Below are 17,766 nucleotides of genomic sequence, written 5' to 3'. Positions count from 1 at the left end.
GTGGAACAACCAATTATTAAGTTTAGGGGGCAAATACTTTTTCACACAGGTGATATAGGTGTTGGTGAACTTTAATCCTTCGATAAATCAAATGATCATTTAAAAACTGTACATTTTGTTTTTTCCGGTTGTGTTAAACTAGCACAGAGAAAACCCTGTTAATTAAAACGAACACCATGGTAATGTACAATGACAGGTCCGTCTGTTTCAAACTTGTCATGTATTTATGAACCTCTGCTCACTGGATATGCTAGCCTTTACATCCCTCTTTCTTTGTGGACACCTGACAACATTATGGCCATGCATGGACGCTGGATGTTGTGTCATTTTATATATTTGAACATTAGACTAACATTAGTCTCCAGACAGAGGAGCAGCTTCAGCGACAGACTGTTTCACCGTCCTGCTCCACTGACAGACTGAGGAGATCGTTCCTCCCCCACACTATGAGACTCTTCAATTCCACCCAGGGGGGTAAACGTTAATATTATACAAAATTATTGTCTATCTGCTATACTTTCATAGTTATCACTCTTTAATTTAATATTGTTCTTTATCAGTATGATGCTGCTGGAGTATGTGCATTTCCCCTTGGGATTAATAATCTATCTATCTATCTATCTATCTAGAACAATCTGGAGAACAGGCTGTTCAGCCTAAGAGAATTTGCCAGTTCTATCCACTTAATTCCTCCAAAATAACATCAAGTAGCTTTGAAGGTCCTTAACGTCCTCCTGTCTACCGCATTACTTGGTCACTTATTTCATGTGTCTGTGGTGCTCTGTCTGAAAAAAATGTCCTCAAGTTTGTGCAAACTAAACAAGTTTCCAACTGTGTCCCCATGCTCTTGATGAACTCACTTTCAAAGTAACTGCCTTGATCCACTGGACTAATTCCCTTCAGAATTTTGGAAGGTAATATAGTGATTTGTTTGGAGATTAGGAACAATTAGGTATTAGGAAGAAGCAAAAACAGAGGAAATCGGGGAGGCGTAAATACTTTTCATGACACTGAACTTTGGCTATGCTCCTCCTAGGAGATGTCAGACTGCCATGCATGCTTTTCTCTGAACAAACCACTTAGTCAGTTTTCTAGCAATGTTCGCATCAGGTTACAGGATGTGGAAGTTCAAAGCATCTACTGGAATAATAGTAATAGTACCAGACCTGTGTAAACAATACGACATCCTTGACAATGTTAAGAATTTTATAAAATCCCGAAAGGACCGATATTTTAGGCATCTAAAGGATGACATGTCCGGGACGTCTGGTCACCTGTCAAGTAATGGAACTACGTACAGTATAACCAGACGCTTATTAGTGCAAGATGTTTCAACTAAGCCCGCTTCCTGGGCTTTCTTTCATGTCAAAGGGACACTTTAATAGTATTAAAAAAATTCCCTAAACCCGGCAAATGGAACTTAATATCCATTTTATTCTTATCCAGACGGACATGCCGTGATCACAGTCAATGAATGATGAAAGGGCGCATCGGTTAGAAATGGATTTGACTCGTTAGTTCAGCCAATGGCACACAGTAACCAGTGCAATTTAGGGATTATTTAGAATCCATTCACAGCAACAGTTTTATCGTATCCATAGCAGGTATTAATTCAAACCAAAACAGACATCATACCATACGATTCATTGAAAAGAATCGATCCCTTTCCGTCACTAACCAAAAAGCGTTTTCTATTAACATCTGCAAACGAGTCCGCTTTACACATCTATGATCTCGGACTGTCTGTCACACGCGTCCTGCGACAGGCAGCTTCTAGTGTAATCGAGCAGGTTCATTGTCAATATGAGCATGCGCAGTTCCATTGTGCTGTACGTACAAGCGAAGTTTCATTCGGCCAGTTTGAGTATGCGCAGATCCAAACGGCCAGTTTGAGCACGCGCATTAAAGTTGCTGAGGAGACGCTTCCTGTGCATCGGATGAAGATGGCAGCGCCCATATCCATACACCTGGAGTTCGGGTGGGTTGGCAGTTTCTTTTGTATTTGTATGTTTTCATTTTCTTCCTTCTCAGTAACGTTTTTAAATGTGCCTAGAGCGACATGAATTCCGCCCGAGTTTAGTTGCACTGCATTGTTAGCACGGTTACCTCGTAAGATACGTGAGAAATCAACTCTTTCCTAAAAAAAGTTTGAAATTTACTTTGAAAGTAGTGTGCGTGACATAAATATATACTTTTAGACAGCCAAAGTAAAAATAGCATACATTTATTAATGTCGCGATTGTATGTCGTTATTATACGAGGCACTTAATTCATTTTTTTAAAGGTTTTTGCATAGCCTATCATACACATAAGTAACTCGATGTAAGTTCCTCTTTGGCGATTCAGATCGGGCATTTGCAGAGTGTTAGGTGGGCAGAACGAAAGTAGCTTCTGGATATCGTCACCCGTCTGGCTGTGTGGTGTCTGACCCGCAGTCCAGAACCTGCGACACGAAGTTTGTAGGGCGACAGGCAGCGAACAAACAACCCGGGTATGTCCGGCCATCGAGCTCCGTGATTCGTTGTCAAAATGCATTAGGATTTATATTTCTGGTTCTTTTATACCGAAAGCAGTGCGCATGCCTTATTGACTGATGTGGGGGTGGTTTTCTCATGATTGAACACACCTGTCTATGAAGTTCAAGGCTTAATGAGCCAATCCAACCAATTTGGAGTTGCAAGTAATCAGTATTGAATAGTAACATGTATTCAAATCAGCAAAATTACAAGGATACCCAAATTTTTGCACAGCCAGTTTTTCACATTTGATTTAATTTCATACAACTAAATACTGCTTCACTAAAAATCATTGTTCAGAATACACCCCAGTACTCCGATGTTCCTAGGAAATGAAAGACATAACACTGTTATCTTTTTTGTTGAAAGTAAATTATTATGCAGGCTGAGAGGGGTTCCCAAACTTTTTCATATGACTGTAGTTTACCAAACATGGAACTATTGTTAACTTGTTTTTCACAGACATTTAAGCCAGCATTACCTGCACCGACAGAATTTTATGTAAATCATCCAGTTACTTCTACTGATTCCTATGTGTCACAGAGTGAAGATGGTGCTATGTCTGCCTGTTCATTGCACTCAGACTTGTCCCTGACCTCATCAGCTTCATGAATTATAACCTGAACACTTTCTTCATTTGCTGTTATACTTTTGTGTGGTTTCCTTTTTTTCTGTGATCCTTAGGGTTATACAGTCTGGAGGTATGTGCTCCCAATAGGGTTACTCATGACATTTTGGTGTAAGAGGAGGGGTCTGACAAATAAAAATCCATAAGTGAGTCTTATGATTGTGCTGATTATATCACTAAGGACTTTCCCCACATCAGGGATACTGTGAGCCACTCTTGGAGCCGGGACTGAGAGTGGTGTTCAATGGTAAGTGCCTAGTGGCTGGGGACCCATGTAGCTCAGTCATGAAAAAAAGTCATGTTTGAGCCACAATAAGGACTGATCACCTACAAGATGAACAGTGAGGGTCAAGTGCAGTGTCAGTCAGGTGACAAGCAGGAGTAGGATGATTTAGATATTGACATTGACTTTGCCATACAATCTCCAAAAGGGAAGACACTGTACCTCATACATGAGGTTGAAAGACGCTGGTGTAGATGTATTTGGAGTTGCCTGTACTCCTAGCATTGTCTCTCTAACCAAAGTTCCCAATCAAATGAAGTCTTTCTTCTGCTCAGGACTTGGCCCGCAGGGGATACTCGTAAGCCCCTGGTTGGGTGCCACGCAGTTGGAATTTTCTCCAGTGCAGGGTGGTATATCTTCAATGTGACTTTGAGTTGCTCAGAGGAAACATTTGACTGCTGTTCTCCTGTACGTTACAAATATTTGACTGCTTTAGAGACCGTGGATTCAGTGCTCTAAAATCTACATTCAATGACTCTAGTTTCCTTCTTCAGAATTTCAGCTCTCAAAAGGCTAATGATCGCCCTTGGAAGGAATACAAGACACAACCAACTGAGGAATTCTAACGGGAGTTCTGCAGGATGGGTTGAAAGAAGTTGCTGAGGATAGGCTAGCTCAGAATGTTGCCATTTATGGCCTTTGTCAGTTTGCAGACTGAAGTGAATTATGGGGGGAAAAAAACTAAGCCATTTTTAACTGTCTTTTGTGCATTTTGGGAGGGTTACTTGTGTTCTGTTTTGTGTTGTATTTAGCCCATTTGTTGACACTCGTTGCATGCCCAACCTTTCTGGAATAGGGTTTGTCTGTCTGAATTACCCTTCCCATTGTTTTCCTTTTTTTTTTTTTTTGTCTCCTTAGGCTGTCAAAAAACAAGGCCTGTTAAAGCCCATTGAGTCATTCCTTGTGTGATTTTTGGACTATACAAGAAATAATTTGTTGTTGTTATTGAGCAATAAAGGAACAGCAGCTCTGTGTTTTGCCCAGAACTCATTTGTGCGAAATTAAAGAAAATATTTTATTGTGAATACAGAATTTTGAAGGTCTAAGTTTAGACAGCAACAGTATGCATTTTGTACCATAACTTAGTGAAAACTACTGGGGTATTTAAATTCTGTTTCTGCAATAAAAAAATAAAAAAAGATGAGGTAGGTTATACAGAGTCAAAGCTTTTTTCTTAATTTGGTGCAATTAGTTGCTATGTTTTTGTGTTAGGAATGTGATGTCAGATAAAGGACATAATAAATTGCATTATTGTAGTTCTGGATCAAAATACTCAATATATCAAGTTATGCCAGGTTCATTGACATGTGTACATAGTACCTCAGACAACAGACAGAAATACAATAAATACATTGAAGAATATTTAAGAAATCACATTATTCTTATTTGAGACCCAAGTATCCTGCAGTGCTGCTGACAGTTGCTAAACACGGTAGTCCCAAGATAAACGAAGCGGAGAACTGGATCACTTAGTCGCAGTGTACAAGTATTTAGGAATCCAGTTAGTGATCAAGTGCAATTTTCTGACTGAGCCATTTTCATACTTTAACTGAATGCTTTAAGTGGCAGCTCTGTATTTTATAAATGTTCCATGTATCTCTTCTGTAGAGTATTTTATCATTTTGACTGATCTGTAAATTTGGATACATGCAACATAAACTTCAACAGTAACTCACTATTTAAGCTTACTGTTTAAGGTTAATCAAACATCAGTGGAGTTGATCATGTCCTAAAGAGCTTTATCCAATCCTTAATGATCCTAGTTGTCTCCTGGAATATAAATTCAGTTTTGACAATCAGAAAAGCAGTTGGTTCCTACAGGAAAACAAATAAAAGAAGGTGATAGTTTTTTTTTGAAAAAGTCATCCAAGTGTTTAATAATTGTTAAAAATTCCACCTGGCATTCTCTTTGCTGTGTTTTGTAAAGTCTAGAGTTCAAAGTATGCTGACCATATTTTGTAATGTCATTTCTGGTAGAGAAGGTATATGGAAGAGAAACAAGAACAAGTTTTATTGGCATTTCTGTTTTAGAATAAAGAGACTTTTGGTTAAAAATCAAAAATATTATGCTTATGTACTGTGTATTTTAGTGTAATAAAATCTGTAGCCATAAGATAACTGTTATTCATTTTGCCTTTGATTTCACAGTATACACATTTTTTATGTAAAAATGGTTATGCTCTTAGAGACTGTGTATTTCAAAAGCTTCTAAGTATAAATGTTGTCATGCATGCCCATAAGAGGGTCATCTTCCGGACTCATCGGAGGTAAACGGCACCGCTCCGGGACACAAGGGGGCGCTGTCGCTAACAGCATCGTCTTTTTCCTTTCACTGCTCAGAGAAGCAGTCCAATGAGTGTAACTGACTCTGCCCCTTCCGGCCAAGACACTTCCAAAAGGACCTTGGTTAGCTGCAGGACAGTTCTACCCCAGAGACGGACCGCTCAGTCAAGCTTGTTTGAATGTGTGGGAAAGGCATTTCTGTTTCTGTATTGCACCATTGATCACCTATTTACTTTGTTTAAAACCTTACATTATTAAAAGGGGTGGCTGGGTTGGCACCTCAACATTTATCATTTTGGACTTGACTTATTCCTCACCCGAACAATATGTTTTGCCACAAAGTTAGAGTAAATGGGAATTAAAAAGTACAATAAAAATAGCGTATGTTGTAAATCGGCATTTTTCTGAGGTCTTCACAAGTCAGGAAGTTGATAACCTCCCAGTGGTAAATGGGACTACTAAGGAGGTACTGATTGATTTGGAAACTGTAGCAGGAGAAGTGCTGCTCAGATTAAGTAGGTTGAAATCGCACAAATCTCCAGGACCAGAAAATATTTACCTTTGTGTCCTGAAGGAGGCTAGCAAGTACAGATATTAACCCTTGACACACTGGGGAGGTTCCGAAGGACTGTAAACTAGCAAATATCCTGTTACATAAAAAGGGTGACCGGGCAGATCCAAGCAACTATAGGCGAGTAAGCTTAACATGCATCACAGGAAAATTAATGGAAGGGATTATTATGGATAAGAGTGAGCAACACATGGCATGAACAGTTTTTTTTCTGAACAGTCAGCATTGGCTCAGAAGAGGGAGGTTGTGTTTTACTAACATGCTGGAATTCTGTGAGGAAGCAACAAAAGGGTATGATCAAAGTGGAGCATATGATGTTGTTTATCTTGACTTTCAGAAAGCATTTAATAAGGTGCCACATGAGAGGTTGGGCATCAAACTAAAAAGTGGGAGTACAGGGTGAGGTTTGTAGATAGGTGCAGAGTTGGCATAGGAAGCAGAGAGTGATGGTGTGAGGAACTTCATCAGAATTGGCTGATGTTAAGAGTGGTGACCAGCAGGGGTCAGAGCTAGTCCCACTGCTATTTTTAATATATATAAATGATTTGGATAGGATTATAAGTAGCAAACTGTTTAAGTTTGCGGATGATACCAAGATAGGTGGATTGGCAGAGAGACCTGGACAGCATTCAGGCTTGGACAGATTTGTGGCAGATGAAATTTAATGTCAGTAAATGTGACGTATTGCATGGAGGAAGTAAACATGTGACATTTGAATACACAATGGGAGGTCTGAAAATCAAATGAACACCTTATGAGAAGGAATTAGGAGTCATACTGGACTTGACGCTATCAACTTCCAGACAGTGTTCAGAAGCTGTTAAGAATATTAGAATATTAGGTTATACTTGCTGATTACCCAGTGGCTATGCTCACTAAGTGCAAGGGAAAAAAATAAAATGTATTATTTATAAAATAAGTTATTAAGTAGTAAAACATTTTGATAAAAGAATTTGAAGAATATATAAGAAGCGTATAAATTATTAAACAGTAAAACATTAACATTTAGGAAGTAAAGATGCATTGAGTACTACTGCAGTGGTTTTGGGTAAACTACCTGCTTGACAACGTTGCACTACGTGCCTGTGATTTAAGAGAAAAATATTCTGAGAAGTGTGGAAGCTGCCCTTCTGTGCTTAATGGGCAGAAGGTCCAAACAATTCCCAAGTCCAATACTTTACATGAAGAGGTTGGTACATATTCTTAGATGTAAACCCTCCATCATCTTAAAAGAATTGATCACAAAAGCAACCTTGAATGTTGCGGGGTTTTAGTGACCCAAACTCACCTTAAGGGACAGTAGGTAGTCGTGCAGCGCAATTTAACAAGAGAGTCGCACTTCAATGGCGCGAATTACACTCCTTCGTAAAGATTTCCACTCTCCCAGGAGCCAACGGGGCACTGGAAGTGTCACAAACAGTGCGAGAAGAGAGGACGCTGCCCAAAACTGCGAAGCTCTCGACCCGGCAGAGCAGCCCGACATTCCGCGCCTCCCAGTGTCCACTTTGTTGTCACGACCCCTCGATGCTGAAGGCGGTCTCGTCTTCACATTGTTTACAGCTCAGCGCAGTTAAAAAGTAGAAAGACACAAAACTGTTTTCTTCATCTCTTCTACTATTAAGTACTGCCAATTAAAAAAAAAGTTACAATGTGGCAGTTTCCATGACAGTCACTTGGACAAATAAGTAAAACTACTCTGTCAGAACGCGCCTGGCGGCAGACAGTTTAGCACTGGAGTCGAGAGAGGAGGGCGACGAGGGGTGCACTTCTATGGGATAGATCGGTGTGTTTGTGTTTACTTCTTTTCAATATCAGTAAAATAACTCTCGCACAAATAATAACAATTTGTAAAGACGATATAAAAATGGCGTCCACAAACGAAGTGATTAGTTCCTGTATTATAATATGTTCTGTGGTCATACGTAATTTCCGTTTCGCGTGGTCATACGCAATTCCCTTTTCAAACACGAAAAGAATCTTATACATATAGATAGCACCCTGATGTGTGGAGTACATGTCCAAGGAGGTTCTGCTCAACCTTGATAATGCACTGGTGAGGCCTTATCTGGAGTACTGTGTGCAGTTTTGGTCTCCAGTCTACAAAAAGGACATAGCATCACTAGAAAAAGTGCAGAGAAGAGCGACCAGGCTGATTCAAGGGCTACAGGGGATGAGTTATGAAGAAAGATTAAAAGAACTGAGCTTTTACAGTTTAAGCAAAAGGAGATTATGAGGTGACATCACTGAAGTGTTTAAATTATGAAGGAAATTAGTCCAATGGATCTCAGCTGTTACTTTAAAATGGGTTCATCAAGAACACTTGGACACAGTTGGGAACTTGTTAAAGGTAAATTTTACACAAACATCAGGACGTTTTTCTTTACGCTGAGAACCACAGACACTTAGAATAAGCTACCAAGGTAGGCTTTGTTGGCGTGAATGGCCTGTTCCTATCTAGATTGTTCTAATGTTCTAGAGAAAAAGCAGGTGATAGATCATAGAGGGCTAAAAAGGTTAGTCTTCTCCATTATTTTCCATTTTAAAAGAAAATCCTACAAAACTTTCAGTATTTCCAAAGTATTCACTATTACCTCATTAGTCCAGTGACTGTATAGCAACTGGGAAGCTGAAATCTGGTTGGCCTATGGCCTTTTCTTTCCTCATGCTATAATGTTGTTTTATTCATCATTTTTGTTTCACTTTCACATGGTACAAGGCTTGATGAGGTGCAGCTGTTACTTTTGTTTGTTAGGTGGAGGAGCAGGCCAGTGAAGTGTACATGTTTCTAACACATGGTGACAAGCCACATTATAATAAGTGGTACTTTTCAGCTGTGTTGCTAGCTTGCAATTGCACTCAACTTGCATTATTTCAAAAACAGTTATATGGATGAGTCATACTTAAACATAAATCAAGATGTTGGTGTATTAGGTTAAGTCTTAAACATAGCTTACATCTTACCATAAGAAAAATTCTAGTTAAAAGTGTTCAAATTTAGAAAAAACAAAGAAGTATGCTGTTAAAACGCCTTGGCCATTCCATGCCCCAAGTTAATTTTAAATATGGAAACAATTTCTAATAAGTGAACTTGAAGGGTCTGTGAAGAGGGGCTGTGAATGCTGCAAGTGAAGCATTTAGTGAGCCCAATAATGAATAATAATAATTTTGGATCAGATTAGTAATTTTGTATTCTCTAGCCAGTTATCACATTCACTAGCTGGTAAATGTGTGAAATTCTGATAAATAACAAAAGCTAGGGTCTCTTTTTATATGCAGCAATGCTAAAAAGGGGGTTGGCTTAATGGCTCAGTATTGTCAGCAGGTCTATGTCTGACATCCAGGCTTAACATGGAGCTACAAGGCTGATTTGTGCTTCATGCACAGGTGAATTTATGATTTTCATCAATGGTGTAAAATCTCACAGTGTAATATGTACCCAAAAATTGTTTGGTTGTTCTAGCTTGGGACTTGAGCGGTTTCCTCTTTGATAAGAAAAAAAAAAATTGGGCTAAGGTTAGTGTAAAGCGAGGTGCATTACTGTAGCCCTACATTATAAGCAGCAGAAATTAAAAGGTGGTATGTGCAAAATGTAAGTAATAGCTATATGTGGAGGTGACAAACACATAACGCAAGGGGTGGTGACGAATTACTTTGTAAAGAAAAGCATAAGTACAGGGTGAATCAAAATGTAAAGGCAATTAGGCAGTAACTGCAATGGACTGAAGTGGACTTAATATCACACATTCACAATGGCTTATGGGAAGTTTGAACATGCACAGTGCAGCACTCTGCCGTTAGTTTAGTTAAAGTCAAGGTCAAATGAACATGGATGCTATGCTGCGGGATTACACCTTTGAAAAATGCACTGTATTGAGATTTCTGTGAGCAGAAGGAGTAAAACCTGCTGAAATTCACCAAAGGATGTTGGCTCAGTACTGAAGTGACAGCAGCACGAGTCAATGAAAAAAATGTATGAATGGCTTGAAAGGTTTAAAGTGGGAAGAACACATGTAACAGTTGAATCTTAATCTGGTTGACCATCATCATCGCGCACACAAGTCTGCATTGACATGGCAAATGCCTTCATCAGAGAAGACTGGTGGATTGCATTGTCTATAATTGCTGCACATTTGGATGTCAGCAATGGATCTGCACCTGCCATAGTGTACGATGACCTGGGGTACCATAAAGTTTGCACAAGATGGGTACTTGAACAGCTTACTGATCTACACAAGCCAAAATCCTACAGTGAGTCTCAGCAGGTTACCCTTGTCCTTTCCACTTTAAACCTTTCTACATATTATAGCCACGAGTAAATGGTGCCATTAACCATTCACATGCCTGACTCATACCTGAGTGTTGTGTTTTATTATTATTCAATAATGCTGGATGTTTCCCTGATTCTCTCAGAATAAGTGTGTGGTTTGGTGTAAGTCAGTGGATGTTTTATCAGTTGTTACATTCAAGACAACTACAATTATTTCTTTTTTTGCAGTTGTGAATGTTTCTGATTTTATCTTTATCATATTATGTGTATGTACTTTAGATTTTTGATATAGAAATTTTAACATAATGTTACATTATTAGAAAGTAATTAATGGTATTATTCCCTAGATAATTTTCAACAATCTAAAAATTATTATTGTGTCTATAATTTATTTCAGCAGATGGCTCAGATGCCACCTCACAGCTTCATACGCCCGGGTCCAATTCCAAATCTGGCTATTGTCCATGTGGACTTTTCATTTTTTTCTGTTTATTCACATGGGTTTTTGTCCACCTGACAAAGATGTATGTTTAATGGTGACTCGCATGTCTTAAATGTCTCAGTTTAGTGGCACATGTGTCATTGTCCTTTGCAATGGACTGATAGTCCTTCTTTGGTAGACTTTGCCTTCTTTGACCCTTTAATGACATAGGGAGGTTTTTAAAAAACTGATAAATGATAAGTCATATTTAGATTATATGAAAATATAGTTGCATGCTTTTTCACTTTAAACTCCTTTGTTTTTCTTCAGCAATTGTAGGACAAGGATGTATAATTTATATGAACACTTTTCTTTTCAAAACCTAACAAATTCTCTGTACCATCTTATTTTTCCTCGGGTTGCAGTACTTTGGTTTTATTGTACTATGAATAATGTGGCATTTGAAGACATTATTTTACTTTGCCCATTTCTGCGGACCTCAATAATTAAGAATGTTGTAGAGAAGAGTTTTATAGGAAACATTTATACCAATTTAAATCATTAAGCTGTTACTGTTGTATATTAAAAGTTAATTCACTTGGGAACGCTTGATTCCTGCTTGTTCTCCAGCCAGCAGGAGATAAAATTCAGTGTTGTGACAATTAGGTTGACAAAAGACACAAATCAAGAGAGGCAGCTAACTAAACAAATTAATACTTTGTTCCACATGATAATGTATTTAGTACCATCTTATACAAGATTGTTTAAACACTTATCAGAATTAATAATGAGTTGTTCATGTTCTTATACCCTTTCATACTCTTGCCTTTCTAATGAAAGAAAGGTCTGCCTTTGAATCCAATTTTAGACTGCATGAGGTGAGTGTAGTATAAGGACAGTATCATTTTTGTGGATCACGATTCCTTCGCCTCCTTTTTTTTTGTTTTATGGTAGTCCTTAATTTATACATATTGTACTTTATACCACACCTGCTCCCAAGTACAGTGAAAAATACTGACCTGTTGATTCATAACCTGTTTAGATAACAGATGAATGAATGTGAGTGTGAAACTGTGACAGTGCCTCTTCAAGGTGCAATGGGTGCAAAGCAGAGAACAATACTGCACTAGATGTTGGCTTATAATAGTCAGTATACATCGTCACAGTGGGACAATGTACCAATGCCAATTAACGTAGCCACATGTTTTAGACTGTGCTAGTTTCTTCCAGACATGTGGATGGATCTCCAGACAAACCCAGAAAGAGCATTAAAAATCATGCAGAAGATACCCCAGTTCTTAAGTGAACTTTGGGCCAAATTCTGTGAAATGACAGTTACCCCATGAGCCCAAATGCCACTCATATTGTGTGGGGTTTTACTGATGGTGGAATATATTGCACTTTTGTCCCACCTTCAGTAAATTGCTTAGTAGAAATAAGAACTTGGCAAGAGAATAATAATTATTATCTGTTAAATTGAAAACTGATGTGATTGACTACCACAAGCAGAAAAAAGCTGTAGTTTGTATTTTACTAGTAAAAATGAAAATGGTTCTTCAGCAAAATGTTTTTTTCAAAGCACTGTTAATTAATATTTAATTTTTAGGTTGAAACTTTTGGAAATGTGTGATTTAACAAATAACTTTAACATAGTGATTTGCTTACTGGTCTTCATAAAAGAGAACAAATGTTTCTTTTTTTTAATGAAGTTACATCTAATATATGTGATTAAGGGTCCTTGATCATTGGTTCCCTAGTCATTCAACAGAGAGTGGATAGCCTTAGCAAGCAATATTTTTCATTAATGTGAACATTCATCTGCGGTGGGCTGGCGCCCTTCCCAGGGTTTGTTTCCTGCCTTGCGCCCTGTGTTGGCTGGGATTGGCTCCAGCAGACCCCCGTGACCCTGTAGGTTGGCTGTAGCGGGTTGGATAATGGAAGGATGAACATTCATTTAGTTTGACAAGATTTGAGATTTCATAATGGCCTTTAGCTACAAGGAGTTGTGATTCTTTAGTCTTTGTGTCCTTCTGCCTTCCACTTGTAAACTACAACAGACATTAATGGATAGTGAGCAAGTGATCATTCTTTTCCTTGACCCTTGCAGGCCACTCTTGCATACGTACACCAATCATTTGTGATAATATGTATACTTGTAGCATTCCCTGGAGTTTCAAATAAAGGCTTATAGGCTAGAAGATCTGGTCAAATATGTTTACAAAAGTTATAAATGTTATGTTACTGGTGATTATCCCTGAATGTGCAATTGACTTGATTTCTTAATACTTTTACAAGAACACATTAGTAAATTCAGTTTCATACATAACAGTTTTGTTTGCACTGTAATGTTATGTTAAGGTGTAGTATCATTGCACCCTACACATATCATGGCACCTGGGAATGGTGACTTGTTTTATTTTTGCTGGACATGCAAGTAAGGATTTCACTGTGCTTTGTACATGTTGACACTACAGCTATTATGATTGCATGTCTCCGTTAATCTTTAATAAACTTTTTTCTGTTGTTTTTTCAGGGGTGGAGCTGAGTTACTGTTTGATGGTGTTAAGACTCATCATGTAACACTGCCATCTCAGTCTGAACCATGTAAGTTGTGTACCATTACCTATAAAATATTTCCTTAATAAGCCTTGTCTATAAGAATTAAACACAATGTTTATGTAATAATGGGCAGCACATGTTTCAGACTTTAAATATATAAATCACTTGTGTGTTGAATGCAAATACACAATTAGCACTATGGCCATAAACTTTTAAACCCCATTATTACCAGAGTTGATTGTCACTCATGTCTTACAGCAAGAAGCATTCTCTTCAGATGTTCTCTTACATTGTGCTGTATAGAGAAATGTTTATCCATTATTATCCAATCTGTCTCAGTATTTCAAGAATCTCTGAATTTATGTTCAGATGAGCTGAACATACAATGTTAAACTCTAAAGCACCAGCTCCATGCTTGTTTTCAGATTCACGCTGGCTGTTAAGGATGTTTAACTCTTTGCACAATTTAATGAGCATTTTTCCTGTGGAGAACATAAGTGGACTTGCTCATGTAAACAGGGTTTTTTTTTAACCAGAAGCTAGGTTTCTGCCTTAGCCTGGTTGCTCGCCTGTTTTGTGTGTGCATGTAAATGCACTCAATGTTTTGGAGCATGACTTCAAGAAGTGGCTTATTGCTTAGATGGAATGATGAAGCAGATTCTAAATCTAGCCATTGCTAAACATATGCTTAGCCACTTTCTTCTGTTTGTACCTTTTTTTTAATCCTGTAATGCTGAGCATTGATGATTGCTTTCCCATGTTTTGAGTATTTTGGGTCAACTATCATTTTATACCTTGGTAAAGGTACTAAAAGTAAAGTTCAGTATTGTAATAACAAAAAAAGTTGGATAGTAGACCGTAATTGTGTAGTTATTTTTGAATTGTTTTAGAATTTTTCTTAAATAGTATCTTAATTCTAAGTATGTAATGAAATTCAGATGTCCTGTTTTATCTTCTGTGAATACTGTCTCAATGGAACCAAGATAAATGTAACCTGTATTGTAAAAGCCCACAGTTAATTATGATAGTTGTATGACCCTGATGCCTAGCTTATAATTAATATAATGTGTTGACAGTGTGTAAAATATGTCAGTTGTGCCTTTATAAGAGCTCTCTTCTAATATTTGCCAAGATGTCTAACAAAAACTGGCTCAAACCAAGTCTTTATTGCTATAAAATTATTAAACTTTGAGAGAAAAAATGTCACTTTATGTGGGACAATTAATTACGTTGTTCTTTCTGACATAAATGAATGGATTCTTTTATTGATTTTATTAATTCATTTCCCTCTTTGATTTACTCACATTTAATGACAGTCAACCTCAACAAATAATCTTAAGTTAAGTAACCTTGGACAGCAATCACTGATTTGTTCATCCAAATTCATGAGGACTGAAAGTTTCTGCAGCAGCATTGTGAGCAAGACCTAATCCAGTACTGCATGACACACCACTTTGCTTACACACACTGACTGACACATAACCACCCTAATAGCAGATCAATTAAGATCATCAGTCTTTAGCATGAATGAGGACGCAGGAGTACTGGGAGAATATACAGATGCCTCACAGTGTCCATGCTGAGCTGTGAGGCAGCAGCATTTCACCACTACACTATCGCTGCAGGACAGTAATTAATTACAGTATAATGGTGTTTTTAATGGTTTTTTTTTTTAGCATCATGGAAGGTGTTCCTCTCATTGTAGTAGCTGCTGCACTTTACAGAGATACTTCACTTTGGTCCTCCATATTATATAAATCTACTGAAGTCGGGATCTACCTGTTCATCCAGTTGCATATTCAGAGCTTACATAACCATCAAAAATCTTACTTTCACACAATGCTACTTCTTATGTAGCGCTATTTTCTTCTTGAGTTGACTTTTTTAGATGGTACACTTGAGACCAGTTGTGTGGCAGCTATATTCCTGTCAAAAAAGAAAACATAAGAGATAATCCTAAACTTTCCTCAGATGTACCTTAGAGTCAGTAAATTAAAGATCAGACTAGAAACCAGAACTGTGGGAGATGACTTCCTGTAAAGAGTGTTCTATTGAATGGCTGCTGTAATGAAAAAGGTTGTTTAATAATAAGAGATAAGAGAAGTTGTACTGATTTTTTTTTTTTTCCTGGCAACTATCCTTTTTTTTTCTTAATTTACTTATGTGTTGGTGATGGAGAAGCAGATCCTTAGTGAAGACCATTTTATATAAAAGTATGATGAAGGGGGTGATGATTAGTAAACAGTGAAATATGTATTCTTAAACATTTAGCATGGCAAACATGTTGCATTTTGGGTATATAAAGATTCTATCAAAGTTTAATAAAATATTTTTATATTACTGTTCAAATTAGCGCCTTCTGAGGTTACTGATTTTTATGTAGAATGATTTGATGATTCATCCTTAATTCTGATATGCTTACATACATGTGTGACACATTGAAATGGGTGGGGAAGTTCTCATTGATCTTGTTTCTATGTTAAACTAAAAATACCCCCAGCTTTTTTTCCCCCCTTCTTCCTCCCTCATTGAGATGCCTTTCACACGCTCCTTGGGGCCAGCTGTTCTTTTCGGTGTCAGTCGAACACAAGCTCTGTTTGCCAGTCTCTGAACTCCATCACAAATCGTATTTAAAAAGGAGCTGCAGGCCCCCCTCTCTTCTGTTTCCACCCAATTAAACAATAGGCTTCAACTCCCTCCCAACATCTGTGAGCCCCCTTCTGCCTCCCTATTCTTTCCCTAACTGCTCCATTATGGTACGGTATTCATTTGTAAATGGAGTCAGTGATACTGCTGATGGGCTCTTTATATTGCACATAGGGGTCATAGGAAAGGTAGATGAGGTGGGGGAGTGATGTAGGAACAATTGTGTCAAAGAATTCAATACTTTTTGTTTGCAATCATTTCGGACCATTAGGAGCACAAGGGGTTTTAACACTGAAACACCCTTCCCCCAAAAAACTAAAATATGTAGCAAATTCCATCAGTAGAAGTTTAAATAATCCATAATTAGTCATTGTAAGATTAGCTTTATCAAATTAAATACCTTATAGAACTGAAAAGGACATCAGAGGAAGACAGCATGAAAAAATGTGATCTTAATGCTTTTCATTAATGTAGTAAGGTCACTGGATCTTTTCTTCTTCATTTGGTCAACGCAGAGAAGAGAATCAACCCCTCCTGCCTCTGTCAGAAGAGCAGTAGAGATATTCAGAATTAATGTAACAAAAGAAAGCTCATTGGAACATGGTAAATATTCAAAGCTCAAGTTAATCTATTCTCTTTTTGTAGTATAGTTCCCTGAAACACCGATTCTTCCGTTCCATTCTCCCAAGGTTCTTGGCAATATGGCTTGCTTGGTGTATGGAAAATTTCAAACAAAAATACTTTATTGAAGTATTTAACCAAATCTTTGAATCGTGGTGAAAGAACAGCTTTGTGCTCAGTTATGGAACTGGCTTTTTGAAAGATCTGTAACGCCACTTCTCTTAGGTTCAATGTCCATGCTTTCACATCTGAGCATATATAATATCACATTTTGGAACTCTGGCAATACTTTAGGCCATTTTTCTCTTTTTTTATACAAATTGTCTGGCTTATTTAATGTTCTTTCCAAAGCAAAATATTTTTCATAAATCAATAGTTTTAAAAATATATATGTATATATTAAAAAAAAGAACAATATTCAGCCTTAACAAAAATGCAGCATAAATAAGCCCATGGGAAAGCTAAGACTCAGAACATCCAACCTTTTCTCTCAAATGTCCTGCTTAAAAGCATTAATTTGACTTTGCAAATAATTTTTCTTTCTGAGTTTTTTCAGATAACAATTTGATATATTTCTGTATATAAACAGAAATGTTTCTTTAAGTGCTTTCTTTAACCTTGTTAATTGGATGTTCATCCTTATTAACTACACTGATGAAAAGTTGTAGTTTTTTCATTATTATTATAATTTAAAACTAAGTAGTTGCCAAAAACTAACCATGCTTTTGGCCAAATTTGAAAATGAGACATATTCTGAGTTTCATCTTGCATTTTAAATTTAAGCTTAACTAAAAGAGATATTAGCAGTGTGTTTAATTTTTTATGATCTTGAACTAAATTACAGGGCAGAAAAAAATATATATGTTTCTGTACCCACCTTACTATTCATAAGTCAAATGTGTTGTATTTCAGTTTACCAAAATGCATATTCAGTTCAATTTTACACTGATTTTTGTTTTTAATGTCTTAGA

General features: G+C 37.4%; 1 protein-coding gene and 1 long non-coding RNA gene across 2 annotated transcripts in view; one reads left to right on the top strand and one right to left on the bottom strand.

Moving 5' to 3' along the window:
• The first annotated feature begins 1,868 nt into the window (after positions 1-1,868).
• urm1 (ubiquitin related modifier 1) overlaps positions 1,869-17,766 on the top strand; it is a 42,729-nt gene continuing 26,831 nt past the window's right edge. Inside the window, exons 1-2 of the mRNA XM_039762772.1 lie at positions 1,869-1,978; positions 13,503-13,573. Coding sequence (XP_039618706.1) covers positions 1,938-1,978; positions 13,503-13,573 — 112 coding nt within the window. The 5' untranslated portion in view covers positions 1,869-1,937. The remainder of the gene's footprint in view (positions 1,979-13,502; positions 13,574-17,766) is intronic.
• The window catches only part of LOC120535155, a 38,223-nt gene continuing 35,648 nt past the window's right edge, over positions 15,192-17,766 (bottom strand). The window contains exons 2-3 of the long non-coding RNA XR_005634860.1: positions 16,575-16,714; positions 15,192-15,454 (exon numbers count right to left, since the gene is read on the bottom strand). This is a non-coding gene — a long non-coding RNA (uncharacterized LOC120535155). The remainder of the gene's footprint in view (positions 15,455-16,574; positions 16,715-17,766) is intronic.

The sequence above is a fragment of the Polypterus senegalus genome, chromosome 9 (assembly GCF_016835505.1).
Source record: "Polypterus senegalus isolate Bchr_013 chromosome 9, ASM1683550v1, whole genome shotgun sequence".
In the NCBI taxonomy this organism is placed as follows: Eukaryota; Metazoa; Chordata; class Cladistia; order Polypteriformes; family Polypteridae; genus Polypterus; species Polypterus senegalus.
Note: the sequence above shows the minus strand (reverse complement) of the source record. Positions and strands in the feature narration are given on the sequence as shown.